At 37.3% G+C, this 17688-nt stretch overlaps 1 protein-coding gene across 1 annotated transcript; it reads right to left on the bottom strand.

Annotated features, from left to right (window-relative positions):
- Positions 1-220: 220 nt before the first annotated feature.
- On the bottom strand, positions 221-15507 carry chuk (component of inhibitor of nuclear factor kappa B kinase complex). The gene is made up of 22 exons (XM_062995564.1): positions 15139-15507; positions 13255-13359; positions 12426-12520; positions 12220-12337; positions 12038-12107; positions 11848-11936; positions 11686-11775; positions 10718-10842; positions 9596-9703; positions 9359-9494; positions 9080-9274; positions 8872-8974; positions 7071-7194; positions 6778-6929; positions 6055-6116; positions 5786-5895; positions 5650-5699; positions 5397-5505; positions 4749-4896; positions 2412-2503; positions 2226-2322; positions 221-1490 (listed from the first exon to the last, which is right to left on the bottom strand). Exons 2-22 carry the CDS (start codon positions 13357-13359, stop codon positions 1431-1433), a joined length of 2238 nt encoding a protein of 745 aa, XP_062851634.1. The 5' UTR covers positions 15139-15507; the 3' UTR covers positions 221-1430.
- Between the last annotated feature and the right edge of the window lie 2181 nt (positions 15508-17688).

Below are 17688 nucleotides of genomic sequence, written 5' to 3'. Positions count from 1 at the left end.
GGTGGTGTTAAACCTACCACAATTTACTAGTATAGAGCGGTTAGTAAAAATTTATAAATTACTGAATTAAAAGTATTTTTTTATTTATATTTAAGGTAATATTAAAAGCAAATGTCTATTCATTGTTTTGATTAAATAAAAATACTTGGCTTTACCAAATGCAATGAAATGAGACTTATGTGCTTCTGCTCTTCTCAATGTAGTCACCAAAAGAAAAAAAGAGGACACATTATCTTTATTTGTGATGTACAACAAATCAGTGAAAGTGAACAATTATTTAGTGGTAAACATGAAAACTAAAACTTTCAGATAAAAGCAATATTATAAACATTTTGAGAAGTCAAACTTTTATTTAAAACTGATTACAATTGAACAAACAGAAAATGATGGATTTTTACTCTAAACCATAAACTTGGTGACAACATTGGTGACGGTGTTGAATCTCTTTCCTTTGGGCTGGGCACTGCACCAATAACTCTATGACACTGCTCCTTTTAATAAAAAAATAAACAGAAAGAAAAAAACACCACCACACACCAACCAACGTAAGCACCTTCGGTTTTCAACTGCACAGCAACGAGTTTCAGGCTTTTCTTCATGAGCAACTGAAAATGTATTTCAGAAAGCTTCATAGACAGCTGTCCATATACGAGGGATCTTCAAAAAGCTTCTGCACTTTTATATTTTGGTTGGAAACGGTGAGGGTGGGAGGAGTAATCGGTGGTGTCTGAGAAACTGAGAGGGCTAATAGTCCAGATTTAGTGAGCGCCATCTGATTTCCACCTTTTTGGATGCTCAAAGAAGCTTTAAGGGATGGAAGATTTTCATGTGAGGATGATGATGTGAAAGCAGTGCTGCATCAGTGGTTACACGTTAACCAAAAACACCGTTTGCTGATGGCATTAAAACGTTGGTACGACGCTGGGACAAATGCATCGTAAGGTGAGTATGTAGGAAAGTGATTTATTCTTAATAAACAGAGTTTAAAAAAGTACGGACACTTTTGGAAAAACCCTCATATAACCTTGTATGGCAAAATCCACTGACTTGTCTTGTTTTTAATCTGTGACATGATTACATTTTATTATAGTGCACACCTATAAATCTGAGTTTTCTTTTCCAACACCGTAAAATTCACCATTCAGAGAGCCTCTAAAGTGCAGCTGCTGATCTACAGAAGTCAAACCCAAATACGACACCGAAACCTGAAACACAACCAGCTCATGTAGGACAGATTAAGTACATTCAAAACAATAAATAAGTACTCATGTATGTATAAGTTTTGCTTTTAGTTGGTGGCATTGTGCCAATTGAATTACAGATACATATGACGTGTTACTCTTACACTACAAACCCAAACATGTTACGATGAGGAAAAACCATGTCTGACAGGAGAAATTCAACCGTGTGCTTCTTAGCGTAACATGAATCTATAAACGTTGTAATTTTGGAATCAGGGATTCATATTTAGTCCAGCTCCAGTCTTGATCCTATAGAGAAAAAGAAGCACAAGAAACCATAAAAAGATTATGCAAAAAGTTTGGTCATTTTTTAAAATAAAAACACATCCATTACCAAACAAACAGATGTATTATAAGCATACTAAAACATTTTACATATAAGGCATTAAATGCCCCCTATATAACTGAAATACAGTGCTATCCACTGTCCATGTGTCCAAATTAGGAATTAGCTATAGGGCAGCACGGTGGCTAAGTGGGTAGCACTGTCGCCTCACAGCAAGAAGGTCCTGGGTTCGATCCCCAGGTGGGGCAGTCAGGATCCTTTCTGTGTGGAGTTTGCATGTTCTCCTCATGTCTGCGTGGGTTTTCTCCGGGTGCTCCGGTTTCCTCCCACAGTCCAAAGACGTGCAGGTGAGGTGAATTGGAGATACAAAATTGTCCATGACTGTGTTCTATATAACCTTGTGAACTGATGAATCTTGTGTAATGAGTAACTACTGTTCCTGTCATGAATGTAACCAAAGTGTAAAACATGACGTTAAAATCCTAATAAACAAACAAACTATATAGCTGATAGAATAATTAAATACCTGTAAATTTAATTTTTTTGCTTATGTTTATGTTAAAGTGTGTGTGTGTGTGTGTGTGTGTGTGTGTGTGTGTGTGTGTGTGTGTGTGTGTGAGTACATTAAGTGCTGAAGGGGTTTAGAAAGCCCTGACAGAGCATAAATTTTAAACCATAATCATTGATTTTAAACACACCATGATACTTTCTGATTCCTCCTCAGTCGTCTCCTGCAGCAGACTTGTGAGCTGGCTTAAGTACCTTTGGTTCTCCTCCAGCAGACTGACCGTTTCACTAACAATGAAAAGAAAAGATTCACGAATCAGAAAAGACTCAGAACTGTGTTTAAGTAGAAACAGTGAAAGTGTGATCAGGAATGTTACTTGTCAGTTGGAGCTGTGAGAGACGTGCGTGGAAGATCAGTCCAGGCCATAAGAGGAGGAGATATCTCTGCACTGCGGTTAATGTTCTGTGCCTGCAAACACATATACCAACCGTTTATAAGTATTTCCTACTAAATGTAAACACAGCCCTGTTATGAAGCAGCTTTATGCCACAGAGTGCTTATACATGCACCAAATAAGTAGACTTTATAATGTACACATGTACGTGTATTAATGTAATCTGATAAAATGAAACCTTCACTTTTTTAATGAAACCTGACCTCGGTAACCAAAATCGTATTAATTTACAATATTTCTAGGTGGTAGCATTGCTACTTTTAAAATTTAGTGTTTGTTTGTTTTATTAGGATTTTAACGTCATGTTTTACACTTTGGTTACATTCATGACTCATTACACAAGATTCATCAGTTCACAAGGTTATGTCGAACACAGTCTTGGACAATTTAGTGTCTCCAATTTACCCGGAGGAAACCCCCACAGACACATGCAAACTCCACACAGAAAGGACCCGGACCGCCCCACCTGGGGATCGAACCCAGGACCTTCTTGCTGTGAGGCGACAGTGCTACCCACTTCACTGTGCTGCCCTAAAATGTAGTGTCAATCAACCAATCTAGTAATAATAAACCGCGAGTGTGTCTCCTTCAATTTATTGAAGGCCACATTGAGACTAATGTTTACAGCAGAACAGTAACACTATTGTTGGTAAACACATTTTGCTATACTCTCACCAAACACTTTATTAGGTGCCACTTTCTGGTAGGCATCAATGGCCTACACAGAAGTAAGAAAGTGTATAGGGCAAAAGATGGGCTACAGTAATTGTATACCAACAACGTTCATCTGTTTGGTAGGTGTAGCCAAAAATAAAAATAAAATAACCTCTGAATGTACACAGCAGACAGGTGTACCTAATAAAGTGCTTGGTGAGTGTATTTACTATGGTACTATGTGAACAATAAAAGAAAAATTCTTAAAATGCCATTTTTTAAAATCACAACAATGGTAATAATTAGAGATGGGACGATCGATCGGCTATGAATCGGTATCGGCCGATTTTTAATCAAAATATGCTATCGGCGATCGGCCGATATTTCCTAAATGTAGTCGATCCGATCGTGTGATATATAAAGATCATGTTAAGTTAACAGCTCAGTGGATTGATCCAGACTTTGAGCTACAAAGCACCAACCATCACATCACCATTCATCAACCATCGCACAGAAACCATCGTGAAAGCTCTTCATGACCTAAAATTACATCATTAACGTTGTGCATCATACATACGATGTAATTTTGCTGATTGAAATATTTACTTTAAAAAGATAATTCAACCCGGTCACATCTGAGTCGATTCTATCAGCACGTTATATAAACTCCTGGTTCACTTTGGTAAATCGTAAGCGGTTCTTACTTGTGATGTAGATGAGAACAGAAAACGTTACAGAGCCAATCGGAGGCAAAAGTTTATTCATTACCAAATTCGTTAGTTCAGGATCATCTGTTGAACTTTTAGGATCATCAGAAAACTTTTAGACGGAACGAGTCTGACTCGGTTACAGAGCTGTGGTAATAGCAGTTTAATTAAGCTTTTAAATTAAGCTTTTTAATGTAAAAGAGTCACACAAAATGTTCTGTAGTAGCTGGTGTTTATTTAAAACCACGACATTAATTAATAACAGTAAACACGGAGAGATAACCGAGAAGAAGAACTTACGCATTGCATGAAAACGAATCGACTCATGAATCACTTAGCGACACTAAACAGATCATCTCTTACTCCGTGTTTACTTGCACATCAAAAACTACCTATTTCATTTATGTAATGGCATACACAGGATTTTCACCTTTACTTCCATTTCATATTTATATATTTTTATATTTTCTATAGTTTTTATATTGCTCAAAACTGCACCTTTTTAAAATTACAATGTAAATTGCACATGCTAAATGTTTACAATGTTTTCTATGTTTACAGGTATGAATGTGTGTGTTAAGGAGAGAGTGAGCTGTGTGAATAAGATTGTCTGTATTGTATTTTTCGTGCACTGCAAGCATCTGTGTAACCAAAAACAAATTCCTTGTATGTGTGAGCATACTTGGCCAATAAAGCCTGATTCTGATTCTGATTAAAGGCACAAACACACACACGCGCGCTGTTGCGTTTGTCTCCGGTTTATCTTCACTGTGAGGCTCTTTTTAAGTTTTTTTTTTCAGACTGAACTGGATAACATTAAACCTGCGTGTGTGTGTGTGTGTGGGCATGTTGCCCTGCGTAGCTCTTAGTATTACATAAGCAAATATGCAAAACTCACACAGGCTATCTTGAGTAGGTGCCAGAACTCTCGCTGTCTCTTCATTTGCATCTGCATGACAGTGCTGTCTGCTTCCTTAATATTCTCCAGAGTTTTCTCGATCTTAGGGAACAATTCGATGATCTTCTGTTTGCTTTGCAAAATTTTACTGGAAAATAAAATCAAACACAGGATTGTTTTAGGATAAAAGGCTATAAGAAAATAGATATTACATGAACATCAATAAAAGCAGAGATAAATACAAACCCAGTATTCCACTATACCACTATACCACGTTACCCTTCCTTTCTCCAATGCTCTGTAATTGCTCGGGAACTGAGGACACCGATTGTTGTGGTTGTGAACCTGGATTTCTTTTTCTCTACTGTTGCTTGATATAACAAGTCAGCTGCTCAACAGTCCTGGGTTTGATTTTACATACTGTTCCACATTTTTGGAAATCGGTTTGCAAAAATAAACTGTATTTTAATCTAGCTCAGGGATAAACACATGCAATGCTAGATATGTAGATAGTAGTAGGTAATTAGATGTTTTCTATTGTAAGTTATTTGCTGACTCAATGTGCAGTATAAAGGCAGAAAGATTCTAATTATGGTAAAATCAATGTGCTATTTAGTTTAAAACAATTGCCTCAAGTATTTTCCTTACCTGAGATGTGCATAAAGGTCTTTCAGTACTTTGTCTTGATTCTGGACTGTCTGAATAATGACCTTTACCATATCAGAACTGTCACTGTATCCATGCTGAGAGTCGTTCACTATAGAGGACAACATTACACCAGTAAACATACCACATTATGCAGTTTTTTATTAATAGTACATCTTAATTTTATCTGATCATACAGACAAATATTAACTTGATTATTTTGGGCCATTCAAAAAGCTAAAATCATGCGACTTACTTTTGCATTTTGCTTTCAATTGTTTGTAGAGTTCAATAGCTTTCTCCTCGCTGGAATGAAATCAACAGTGTTCTTACAATAATAATAGACATGTAATATATTTACAAAGGTATAAAAATTATAAAGGAACGTTTACAGTTGCTCCATGATATCTCCCTGGCGTCGTGCATATGGACTTCTCTGAAGTTCTACAATCTCTGAGTGTAAGGCCATTATCTCCTCGTCTAGATGGCCAATCTCTGCAACCTTTAAAAAGGCAGAAACATGCTTAACAAACAGATCAGATGTGACTGCTGCAGCTAGAACTACAGAAAATTCTATGGCACACATACACTCATCTTTTTATTTGTACATCACAAGTTTAAAAAGCAAGTTTAAAGAATTAAGAACCATGATGTGTCGCACCTGTCCAAACGCAGCCGCCTTTTCTTCATTTTCCTGCCAAGCCTTTAGCATCTTTTCAGAAGCTAAACAAAGTAAACAGATTCTATTTAGAGCATTTTCTAGACAAAAGTTTGTACCATAGAGACATTCCAGAATTACGTTTGCCCAAAATGACAGTAGGTTTAATAGTACAAAGCCTTTTTTATGTAACAGCATTCCTGTTTAGATGGAGATAAATATAGGATCCACCTAAACAGCTGCCTTTCTTTCTCTTTTTTGGCCGCTCCCGTATTTAGGCATCGGGACAGCAGATCTGGTCCATATACTGGTTCAGGTTGCCTCGTATTATATAAACATTTCCCTGAAAATGATACTGTCTAGAATGTGTTCCAGTTTATTCCAAAGCTGCTCAGGTCACTGGAGTTTCTTCAAACCAAGAACAAGAACAATGCAGTGCTGGAACAGGAAAGGGCCTTCCCTTAACTGTTGATGCAAAGTTGGAAGCATATTATTTCCTTTATATAACTGATTTATTTGACCTCTCTTGGTAGGAAGGGGTGTCCCAATACTTTTGTCTATATATTGTTGAAAAGTACGCTGCCATTAGGTAGTGGCCTTCAGCCCCGCCCGCTCAGAATTTTAGTGTGCTGACACATTACAATACATACCCAAGAATTGCATCATGTTTAACTTTTTCCTGTCCTAACTTTAAAATAAGAGTAAAATTACACTTGGAAAACTTACATATGCCATACTGCATCTGATCACTGTACTTCTCCAGATCATACTGGATACTACTCTTAAAGAAATCGAGCTTCGCTCTTAACTGCTGTGAGCATGAAAACATCAGATTCTTGTATCTTGTGAGGTTGGTGTTGTAGCGAAGAAGGCTCAACCTAGAAAAGAGCACACACACAATCAAGAGATGAAAAATAATAAGATAAGCACAATATACCAATCCCTAATAACATACCCTAAATACCATAACCATAAATACAGTAACCTGTTATGGAAAAATGACCATATACTTGACATACATGGCAGCTCTTTGGCCTTGGTACAGGCGGCTGTAATCCTCTCTAAGGCCGCAGACGTAGCTCACAGCCTCGCCCCATACCTTCTTAAGGGCGCTCAATGGAAGCTGCGTCTTGGTCTCACGTACTGAAAAAAATAAAATACTTTTTGAAGAATGACAGCCCCTAATGTCAGTAGTAGATAAAACTACAAAATTATAGTATACCAAAAGCCCACACATCAAAATCATATTTAGTAATGACAGGCTGATGATTAAAAGCAAGAGTTAAACATGTATTATTTTGGCCACAGTAGGAATCATAAATAATTGTGAATAATTCCTCAAAACTGTTATTGTGGTTAATTAAACCCACAGATGTTTCGGTTAAATTTTTACTCTGTCTAGAACAGTGTCAACTGGTGACACACACCAAAATGTTAAAGTCATGCTGACTGAACATTGATCTGGGTTGTTTACTTAAGGAAAGGCCTTTTTTCAGCAGTGACTACACACCTTCAACTAGATATGTGTTATCCCTAATCACTAACAATAGCTAGCTTAAGAAGGAGCATTTTTGCGACTTACAGAAGTGCTTCCATAGTAAATATTTTATTTCTCAAGTTTTCTTCTCAGTCGAAGAACACAAATCTGCTGAAACCTGTTAGAACCAAAATCAGTTGGTTCAGTATATTGTAAACATATTAACACTCCAGGTCAATAACCATGTTCTGGTGATTTGAATATGAGTTATATTATAGGAAACAAGTTCAGCACATTGTAAATAAATAAACAAATTTAAATTTGCACAAGCAAAAGTTATTATATCTCGGAGGTGGTGGGCTAAAGTAATAGGCTGCTGCACCACCCGAGCGCCTTTAATTTAAAATACTTTATTAAAATATTAAAACTAAATAGGGCGTCCGAAATAAAACTGATCCTCTGTCTTGAGTATAAAAGTTTAATGTTAGTTTTATGTGTAAAATAAACCCATTCAAAGAAAATACAATCTCATAAATTCACTTAAATTCATTTTAATTAGGATGCAGAATTAAGGCAAACCATTTAATTGGAAAATAGAAATAAGAATATTAAATATTTTTAATATTGTGCGTTCAGGTGACACAGTTGTAAATTACGATAACCCTTTAGTGCTTGGATCCAAGGTTCGAATCCCAGTAGTGCTGTCAGGTGGCTTTGAGATTGCTGGACAACGTGTCCTAAAACCACTCAGACCTCCTACAGCTACAACGGCCTCTGTACATCTGAATTTTACAGTGTGTCTGTGGTTTAAATATTTCAATTTGTGCTCAGTTGTTTAATCATGTATTTGGTCAGGAACTAAGGTTGGATGAGCTGACCTGGTTCACTATCAACATACCAATTTCTCCAAAAGAGATTTAATAGGATTGAGGTCAGGGCTCTCTGTTATGGACTTTGTTTAGTGCACAGTCAAGCTAGAACAGGAAGAAAGGGTCTCCCCAAACTATTGCCACAAAGTTAAAATCTTATACAGTGGTTCATTTGAAATATATGATTTTATACCCCTTCTGGCAAAGAGTGTGGCTAAAACACCAGAACTCGATTACGATAACCTTCTAACACTTGGATCCAAGGTTTGAATCCCAGTAGTGCTGTCAGGTGTCTACATACAAAGACAATATTGTCTGAGACTATTTGTGCAGGCACCATCAACCAGCCAGCAGAGGTCATAATTGCAGCAGTGATGAAGAATTGCTGAAATTAGCCGATCATGTCTGTGTGGGAGCTCAGACCGCTGGCTGATCGCAAGGTTATTGGATAACAAAGGTTCAAACTATACTCACCGATGAAGTTAACACTCTCTGGAAGTGCCCTGGCAGTAAAGGGTCCATTGTACTTGGTTAAGCTCTTGTCAAACAGATACACTATGTAGCTGTCCCATCCTCTCTGTCCACCAAACATAAAAACGACAAAGGCGCAGATTAAAATGCATTTGATTAAATTAATGTTTAACAAAAGAAGAGATTCTAAACAGATTCTGAACTGTCTTACAACTCCATCGAGGACACACTGCGCTGCAGGCTTTCTTGGATCCAGCATGACTCCTGTCTCCTGCAGAAGCTCTTGATTCACCAGTTCGATATTTGTCTCCGCCTCAATTCTCTGCTGTAAGGAGTGGAGGGTTTCCTCGGGACTCAGAAGGTACGAGTGAACAGCGGTCGTAGTCATGTTCAAGACATGCACAACCTACAAAAAAAATAAAAAATTCAGTCAACACGACCTCCAAACAATGTGAGGTTTTGTGCTTTTTCTGACGTCAGAATAACTGACCTTCATGCTGAGTATCTGATCAAGAAGTGAAAAGCACACTGGCTGTTTAGTTTCAGGATGTACTTCACCTCCTCTCTGAACTGGATCCCACTTCAGCATCAGCTGCAGCAAACCCTCCAGGGGCTCAAGCAGAGTGCTGGTGATACAAAGCATTACATTTTTATTCACGCTGTTGCACACTTTGCCTTTTAGTTTGACTCAATTAGTAAAATTCTGCTGATTTTATTCATGTGTTACCTGCTGAGATTATTGGGGTAAGGAAGGTGGCTTGAAAACCTGACTTCACCGTTCATGTCCTCAATGGCCATTATGTCTTTGGGGCCTTTGTTACGAACTTTGCTTGTCCTAATGGAAAACGGTTTAACAATTGTTACTGAGAAAAATAATTACATGATATTTTGCATCTCTACATATTACAAATAAATTCAACAACACAAATTATTTATATACATATTAAAATACACTATAAGCCAAAAAGTATGTAAAACCAGGGTACGAGATTGTTGGACAACCTATTCCAAAACCACTAAGCCATCCTCTAGCTACAACAGCCTTCGTACATCAGATTTTTTCTATTTATTTATGCATTTATCCAGATTTCATTTTATCTTCCGCTGCTGGAGATCCCCGATTGTATTTGAGGAGGGTATGTTACTGCTCACGCCTCCTCCAACACGTGCACAGTCCTAGCGGACCCATTCTTTTCACCCATGCATTCTGGACAGACGCCTGTGTCTGCTAATCAGGGTCCTTGCACAGCGTTTTTGAAGACCCCACCCACATAGTCCGGTCATCCCTCCCAGCAGACACGGTGGCCAATTAGAGTCTGCTGCAGTCACTGCCAATTATGCCCACTAGATGGCAACACAGAGCTTCAAAATGAAGGAGTTAATAAACCTGGAGCTGGTGTGCTAGTGGAATATCCTGCTGGGCCACCTGGGCGCCGTACATCTGAATTTTAAAGTGTGTCTGTGCGTCTGTTTCCAAAAGGTGTTTAATGGGAATGAGGTCAGGGCTCTGTGCAGACCACTGGTGTTCCTTTTCACCAAACTTTTCTTTATGGACCTTGTTTAGTGCACAGGCAAGCTAGAACAGGAGGAAGGGGTCTCCCCAAAGTGTTGCCACAAAGGTCAAATCATATACAGTACTTAATTTGAAATATATGACTTTATATGCCTTTTGACAAGGGGTGTGGTTTGTCGCTTTAAACACCTGAACTGAGAGAAGGTTAATAGTTAATCTTCTGTTTATTATAAATATATAAAGCATTTCAAATGGGTGGCTACACAGACATGATTTGGGACATATGGCCTAAGCCCTGTGATGAACAGGCACCACGACACTGACCGGGTAACTTACCACTGCACAGGCTGCAAATTGTGTAAAAATGGGCGAAAACCACAGCTACATTCAAAAATCATGGTCCCAAAGCTCCAATAGTCCACGGTGACTGTGTATGGTTTGCTTTCAAAAAGCTCTGGGGCCTAGAACAAATAAAAACACGTTACACTGTGTAAATTTCCTTTTAAGCAATAGATAATCAAAGGACGTTGCCAGATTTTATTAATACTGCAGCTACTCGTATATATACTCCTATTATTAGTCTAATAATTTTTCCTGCTCCTTTTAGTTTTGATTATTTTGCAAGATGAGCAAAACAAAGCTTTAACAAAACATGTGGAATGTGTGGTGCCTTTTCAAACTCAATTCAATCAATTCAGGTTACAACAGGTGAATTCTAGACACATCTAAAAATAAATAAAGCAAACAGGATGCAACTGACCACAATCTGTAGAGTCGAAGCAAAGGGTCTGAACACTTTTCTGAATAAAAGATTAAATTTTCTCTAACAGTATTATCACGGTTTGTCATTATTTGTGATTAAATTTATATTAATGGGTAAAATGGAAATTATATAAACTTAAAACTATATCCACAACAAACCAAAATAAGCAAAAATGCATTTAATTAATTAAGGTAATTTTTTTCCACTCTTTTTCTCCAAATTTTTCCCCAGATTTCTCCCTAATCTAGTCGTATCCAATTACCCTGATTGTGATACAATCACTCTACTGATACAACCCTCCACTGCTGACTGAGGACCAGTTAGGAGAAACCCTGGTCCGGCTTAGCCACCTTACGAACAACAGCCAATCATTGTTCACGTAGCCGCCCAGCCCAGCCAAATGGCAGAGATGAGATTTGATATGATGCATTCAAGATTCCAGCTCTGGAGTGCTAGCGTGTTTTACCGCTGCACCACCTGAGCGGCCAAAACCACTATTTAAACAAAATCATAGTTATTTTTCATACACTGAAAGACTTACCAGATACTGCAGGGTGCCCACAAACGATGTGCAAAGGCTCCCTTGATCCAAATCTTTGGCGTAGCCCAGGTCTATTATCTTGTGTACCAGCTAAACACACAAACACTCAGTAAGAACATGTTTTAAATGACAATAATAATAATAACATCATCAATCAGGTACCTTTCCATTAATTTCCTGTAGAACAATATTTTCTGGTTTCAAGTCCCGATGAATAATTTTGTTTGCATGGAGATACTGAATTCCTGAACCTGTTAAACACAGAGATTTAGGTTTAATAAATAATACAGTTACTAAAGGCCAAAAGTGGCACACAAAATGGAAGGATACAATCAGAGATGGGATACGTTACCAACGTCATTGAGTAGGGACAGCACCTCACTTTCTTTTAACCCACAACAATTTTCAGGTTTGCTTAACATCTAAAATAGAAAAAGTGACAACGATAATGAAAAAGCAAAACCACACGACTTTCTGAAATCTGACAATAATAAGGAGAGCATCACAGATAGATCATCTAATGCTTTAAGGCACCTTGCGAAGGTCTCCTCTGGAACAGTACTCCATGGCTAAAAGAGGTAAGTCATTCAAGGCGATGTGTTTCATTTCTTCAGGTACATCTCTAGCCGTCACCACGTTAATGTGGTTTAACCTGCAAAAAGATTTAAATATAAAGATTTACTTCAAGAACCACTGCGTATATATAAATCATATAGTCATTGTACATGCAAATTACATACTTGTTCATTATCTGAATCTCTCGACTCCATCTTTCTTTGTTTTTTAGACTAAGTTCGAGTCGACAGAGTTTCACAGCAATTTTCTCGGATGTTTCCTGTATGAAAAGTCAAAACAATATACTAAAAAACTAATTTCAGTAATGGTTAGACATTTAAACAAAACAAACAAACAAAAAAAAACCCCCATCAATTTCATTAACTAACAAGACAGCTGATTAAAATAATGTAAACATTATATGGCCAAAAATATGTGGATATCTGATCATGAACATGGTACTAAAAGGTTGCCCAACACGGGCATGGCTTTCCACAAGACTCTGAATTGTATCTGAGGAAATTTGTGGCCAAGATAGCATTTGTGAGGTCAGGCGCTGACGTCTCATGAGAGCGTCTGGCTCGCAATCAACATTCCAATTCATCCCAAAGGTGTTTGTCTAATTTTATTTAATTTCAGGGTTCTCTTCTGAAGTTCACACCAAACATGTCAAGCCACGTTGTTATGGATCTCGTTTTGTGCACAGGGGCTCCATTCAGCTAGACTACAAAATAACCTTCTTTATACATTTTACATTACATTTACATTTTCGGCATTTAGCTGACGCTCTTATCCAGAGCGACTTACAGAAGTGCTTCCACAGTTCAAGAACACAAATTTGCTTAAACCCTGTTAGAACCAAAGTGTTTTTTTATAGTTGCCACACAGTTGGAAGTGTATTTTTTTCAATCTTTAGGAAGAGTGTAAACATCATTTCAGTCATGTAGATATGTCTGATTTAATACTACACAAGGGGTAAAACTATATAAAAATGTACAAATCTAAATTATGCACCTGATGTTGATACAGGTAGACATGACCAAAGCCTCCTGTTCCTAATCGCTCTTTCATTGCCCAGGCTCCACAAAATTGAGTCTGTTTAAAGGGAGGTTTTTCCATCTGTAAAAAAAACATATATTAGTCTAACCTTAGTTCACTGTGATGTTTATGAATCCAATGTAAGATGACTCGTGCTTTGTGATATGGCACATTATCTAGTTCCCACTGTACACTGTAGATGGCCAAGTAAGCAACAATATTGTGCTGTGGTATGCAAAAAAGGTGTACCAAAATAACCAACAACAACATACCACTATCACAATCAACCTGAAAAATTGTTGACAAGGCAGGTTCAATTAATGTGTTTTTGGCAAAATGCTGATCCTACTACTTGAACGTTACAGAAGTAGTCAAGATATATCAGATTAGGATATGTTTTTCTATTCTTCCACTGTTCCCATTAAGCCTGAACAGGCTAACAGGATATGACCTTATACTGTTTTTTTTTTTGTTTTTTTTTACTACTCTGTGTAAATTCCAGACTGATGAGCTGTAAATCATACACCAGCAGACATACTCAAACCTGCCTATCTGGCAATAATAACCATGCCACAGTCAAACACAGTCATTTTCAGTTTGTATGTATGTATAACACACATACATATAGATAGATAAATAATAAATTTTAGGGTTCTCTTCTGGTCTTCATACCAAACATGTCAAGCCATGCTGATGGATAGATAGATGGATAGATAACCATGCCACGGTCAAACACTTTCATTTTGTATGTATGTATGTATAACACACATACATATAGATAGATAAGAAGATGGATAAATAAGTAATTTTAGTGTTCTCTTCTGGCCTTCATACCAAACATGTCAAGCCATGAGATAGATAGATGGATGGATGGATGGATGGATGGATGGATGGATGGATGGATGGATAGATGGATAGAATTCATCAACAAACTGGTTGTGACAGTGGTTGAGTTAACTTCACTTTCATGGCAGCAAGGACCAAAGTGACCATTCTCCTTTAACTTCTCTCAACTACAAAACTAACGCTTACTGGATTTTTTTTTTTTTTCACTACTCATTTACTGTGTAAATTCCAGACTGATGAGCATGAAAATCATACACCAGCAGTTTCTGACACTCCAACCTGCCTATCTGGCAATAATAACCACGCCATGGTCAAACACAGTCATTTTCAGTTTGTATGTATGTATGTATAACACACAGACACACACAGACAGACAGACAGACAGACAGACAGACAGACAGATAGATAGATAATTTCAGCGTTCTCTTCTGGCCTTCATACCAAACATGCAAAGACATGCTAGATAGATAGTAGATAAAATCATACACCAGCAGTTTTTGACACACTCAAACCTGCCTATCTGGCAATAATAACCATGCCAGGGTCAAACACAGTCATTATTAGTTTGTGTGGATGTATGTATCACACACACATACAGACAGACAGACATACATACATACATACAGACAGACATATAGATAGATGTTTCTAATAAAGCTGAATTAATCTTCAACCTGGTAATGTGACATTATTGCTGACGACATGGCAATCTCATGTGGACCACTTTATTAGAAACATCTGTCTGTCTGTCTGTCTGTCTGTCTGTCTGTCTGTCTGTCTGTCTGTCTGTCTGTCTGTATGTATGTATGTCTGTATGTATGTATGTATGTATGTATGTATGTATTCAGACACTGTTCTTTTTAAGCTTACGTCCCAAAACGCATTACTGTGTAAAATAGTCCAGTATTAAACCCCGAACTGAGGTATTATAATTTTGACAGTGCATTTATCACAGATAATATAGTACAGGATTCATGTCACTGCTAGATAACCAACGTTAGGTGACGTTCTTACCCTCGCGAAGCTTGATTCACCAATGCCGAGATTTAAAGAACTTGATAATCGAAGGTAATACTTTTTCAACAACAATTACAATATCCATTTCATTTTAACATGTTGTTTTTCAGCCCCGAACCTGTTAAACTTGCTGTGTAAATAACCAGCCGGGTTAGCTAGCTCCGCGTAAACAACTTGCCAGTCAATTAGCCACCGAGCTAACTACAACTAGCGAGTTAGCTAGCCAGCTAGCTTACAAAGGTCAGCTTCCCATTCCACCACTTGTCATGAGAAGATATTAAATAAAAGCAAATCAAATGTAGGCAAGAACACATTAAAATAAACAAACTGTGCGCTGTTGACAACCACACCAGCTAGCTCGCGTTAGTACTCGAAATCGAAACAATATTTGTGCGCATGCGCAGCTGCTCTGATTCCTCACACAATGGCTGTGTTCTAAATCGCCTACTACATACTGTATCCTACACTCAGTATATACTGCATACTGCACTCAGTGTTTAACGCATACTGCACTTAATATATACTGTATACTGCACTCAGTATATACTGCATACTAAACTGATTATATACTGCATACTACACTGATTATATACTGCATACTACACTGATTATATACTGTATACTACACTCAGTATATACTGCATACTGCACTCAGTGTTTACCGCATACTGCACTTAATATATACTGTATACTGCACTCAGTATATACTGCATACTGCACTCAGTGTTTACCGCATACTGCACTTAATATATACTGTATACTGCACTCAGTATATACTGCATACTGCACTCAGTGTTTATCGCATACTGCACTTAATATATACTGTATACTGCACTCAGTATATACTGCATACTGCACTGATTATATACTGCATACTACACTCAGTGTTTACCGCATACTGCACTTAATATATACTGTATACTACACTCAGTATATACTGCATACTGCACTCAGTGTTTACCGCATACTGCACTTAATATATACTGTATACTGCACTCAGTGTTTATCGTATACTGCACTTAATATATACTGTATACTACACTCAGAATATACTGCATACTGCACTCAGTGTTTACCGCATACTGCACTTAATATATACTGTATACTGCACTCAGTATATACTGCATACTGCACTGATTATATACTGCATACTACACTGATTATATACTGTATACTACACTCAGTATATACTGCATACTGTACTCAGTGTTTACTGCATACTGCACTTAATATATACTGTATACTGCACTCAGTGTTTACTGCATACTGCACTCAGTGTATACTGCATACTACACTGATTATATATTGCATACTAAACTGATTATATACTGTATACTGCACTTAGTATATACTGTATACTGCACTCAGTGTATACTGCATACTGCACTCAGTGTTTACTGCATACTGCACTTAATATATACTGTATACTACACTCAGTATATACTGCATACTGCACTCAGTGTTTACTGCATACTGCACTGATTATATACTGTATACTACACTCAGTATATACTGCATACTGCACTCAGTGTATACTGCATACTACACTGATTATATATTGCATACTAAACTGATTATATACTGTATACTGCACTTAGTATATACTGCATACTAAACTGATTATATACTGCATACTACACTGATTATATACTGCATACTACACTGATTATATACTGTATACTACACTCAGTATATACTGCATACTGCACTCAGTGTTTACCGCATACTGCACTTAATATATACTGTATACTGCACTCAGTATATACTGCATACTGCACTCAGTGTTTACCGCATACTGCACTTAATATATACTGTATACTGCACTCAGTATATACTGCATACTGCACTCAGTGTTTATCGCATACTGCACTTAATATATACTGTATACTGCACTCAGTATATACTGCATACTGCACTGATTATATACTGCATACTACACTCAGTGTTTACCGCATACTGCACTTAATATATACTGTATACTACACTCAGTATATACTGCATACTGCACTCAGTGTTTACCGCATACTGCACTTAATATATACTGTATACTGCACTCAGTGTTTATCGTATACTGCACTTAATATATACTGTATACTACACTCAGAATATACTGCATACTGCACTCAGTGTTTACCGCATACTGCACTTAATATATACTGTATACTGCACTCAGTATATACTGCATACTGCACTGATTATATACTGCATACTACACTGATTATATACTGTATACTACACTCAGTATATACTGCATACTGTACTCAGTGTTTACTGCATACTGCACTTAATATATACTGTATACTGCACTCAGTGTTTACTGCATACTGCACTCAGTGTATACTGCATACTACACTGATTATATATTGCATACTAAACTGATTATATACTGTATACTGCACTTAGTATATACTGTATACTGCACTCAGTGTATACTGCATACTGCACTCAGTGTTTACTGCATACTGCACTTAATATATACTGTATACTACACTCAGTATATACTGCATACTGCACTCAGTGTTTACTGCATACTGCACTGATTATATA

The sequence above is a fragment of the Trichomycterus rosablanca genome, chromosome 5 (assembly GCF_030014385.1).
Source record: "Trichomycterus rosablanca isolate fTriRos1 chromosome 5, fTriRos1.hap1, whole genome shotgun sequence".
Classification (NCBI taxonomy): Eukaryota; Metazoa; Chordata; class Actinopteri; order Siluriformes; family Trichomycteridae; genus Trichomycterus; species Trichomycterus rosablanca.
Note: the sequence above shows the minus strand (reverse complement) of the source record. Positions and strands in the feature narration are given on the sequence as shown.

What these genes read in the sequence shown, in the direction of transcription:
- chuk (XM_062995564.1), bottom strand. Translation starts at nt 13,359, where the DNA reads ATGGAAAAACCTCCCTTTAAACAGACTCAATTTTGTGGAGCCTGGGCA. An exon ending in GAGATTCAGATAATGAACAA is followed by an intron (nt 12,338 to 12,425) that starts GTATGTAATTTG and finishes ATCTTTTTGCAG; the next exon opens with GTTAAACCACATTAACGTGG. An exon ending in GGAGATATCATGGAGCAACT is followed by an intron (nt 5,700 to 5,785) that starts GTAAACGTTCCT and finishes ATTTCATTCCAG; the next exon opens with CGAGGAGAAAGCTATTGAAC.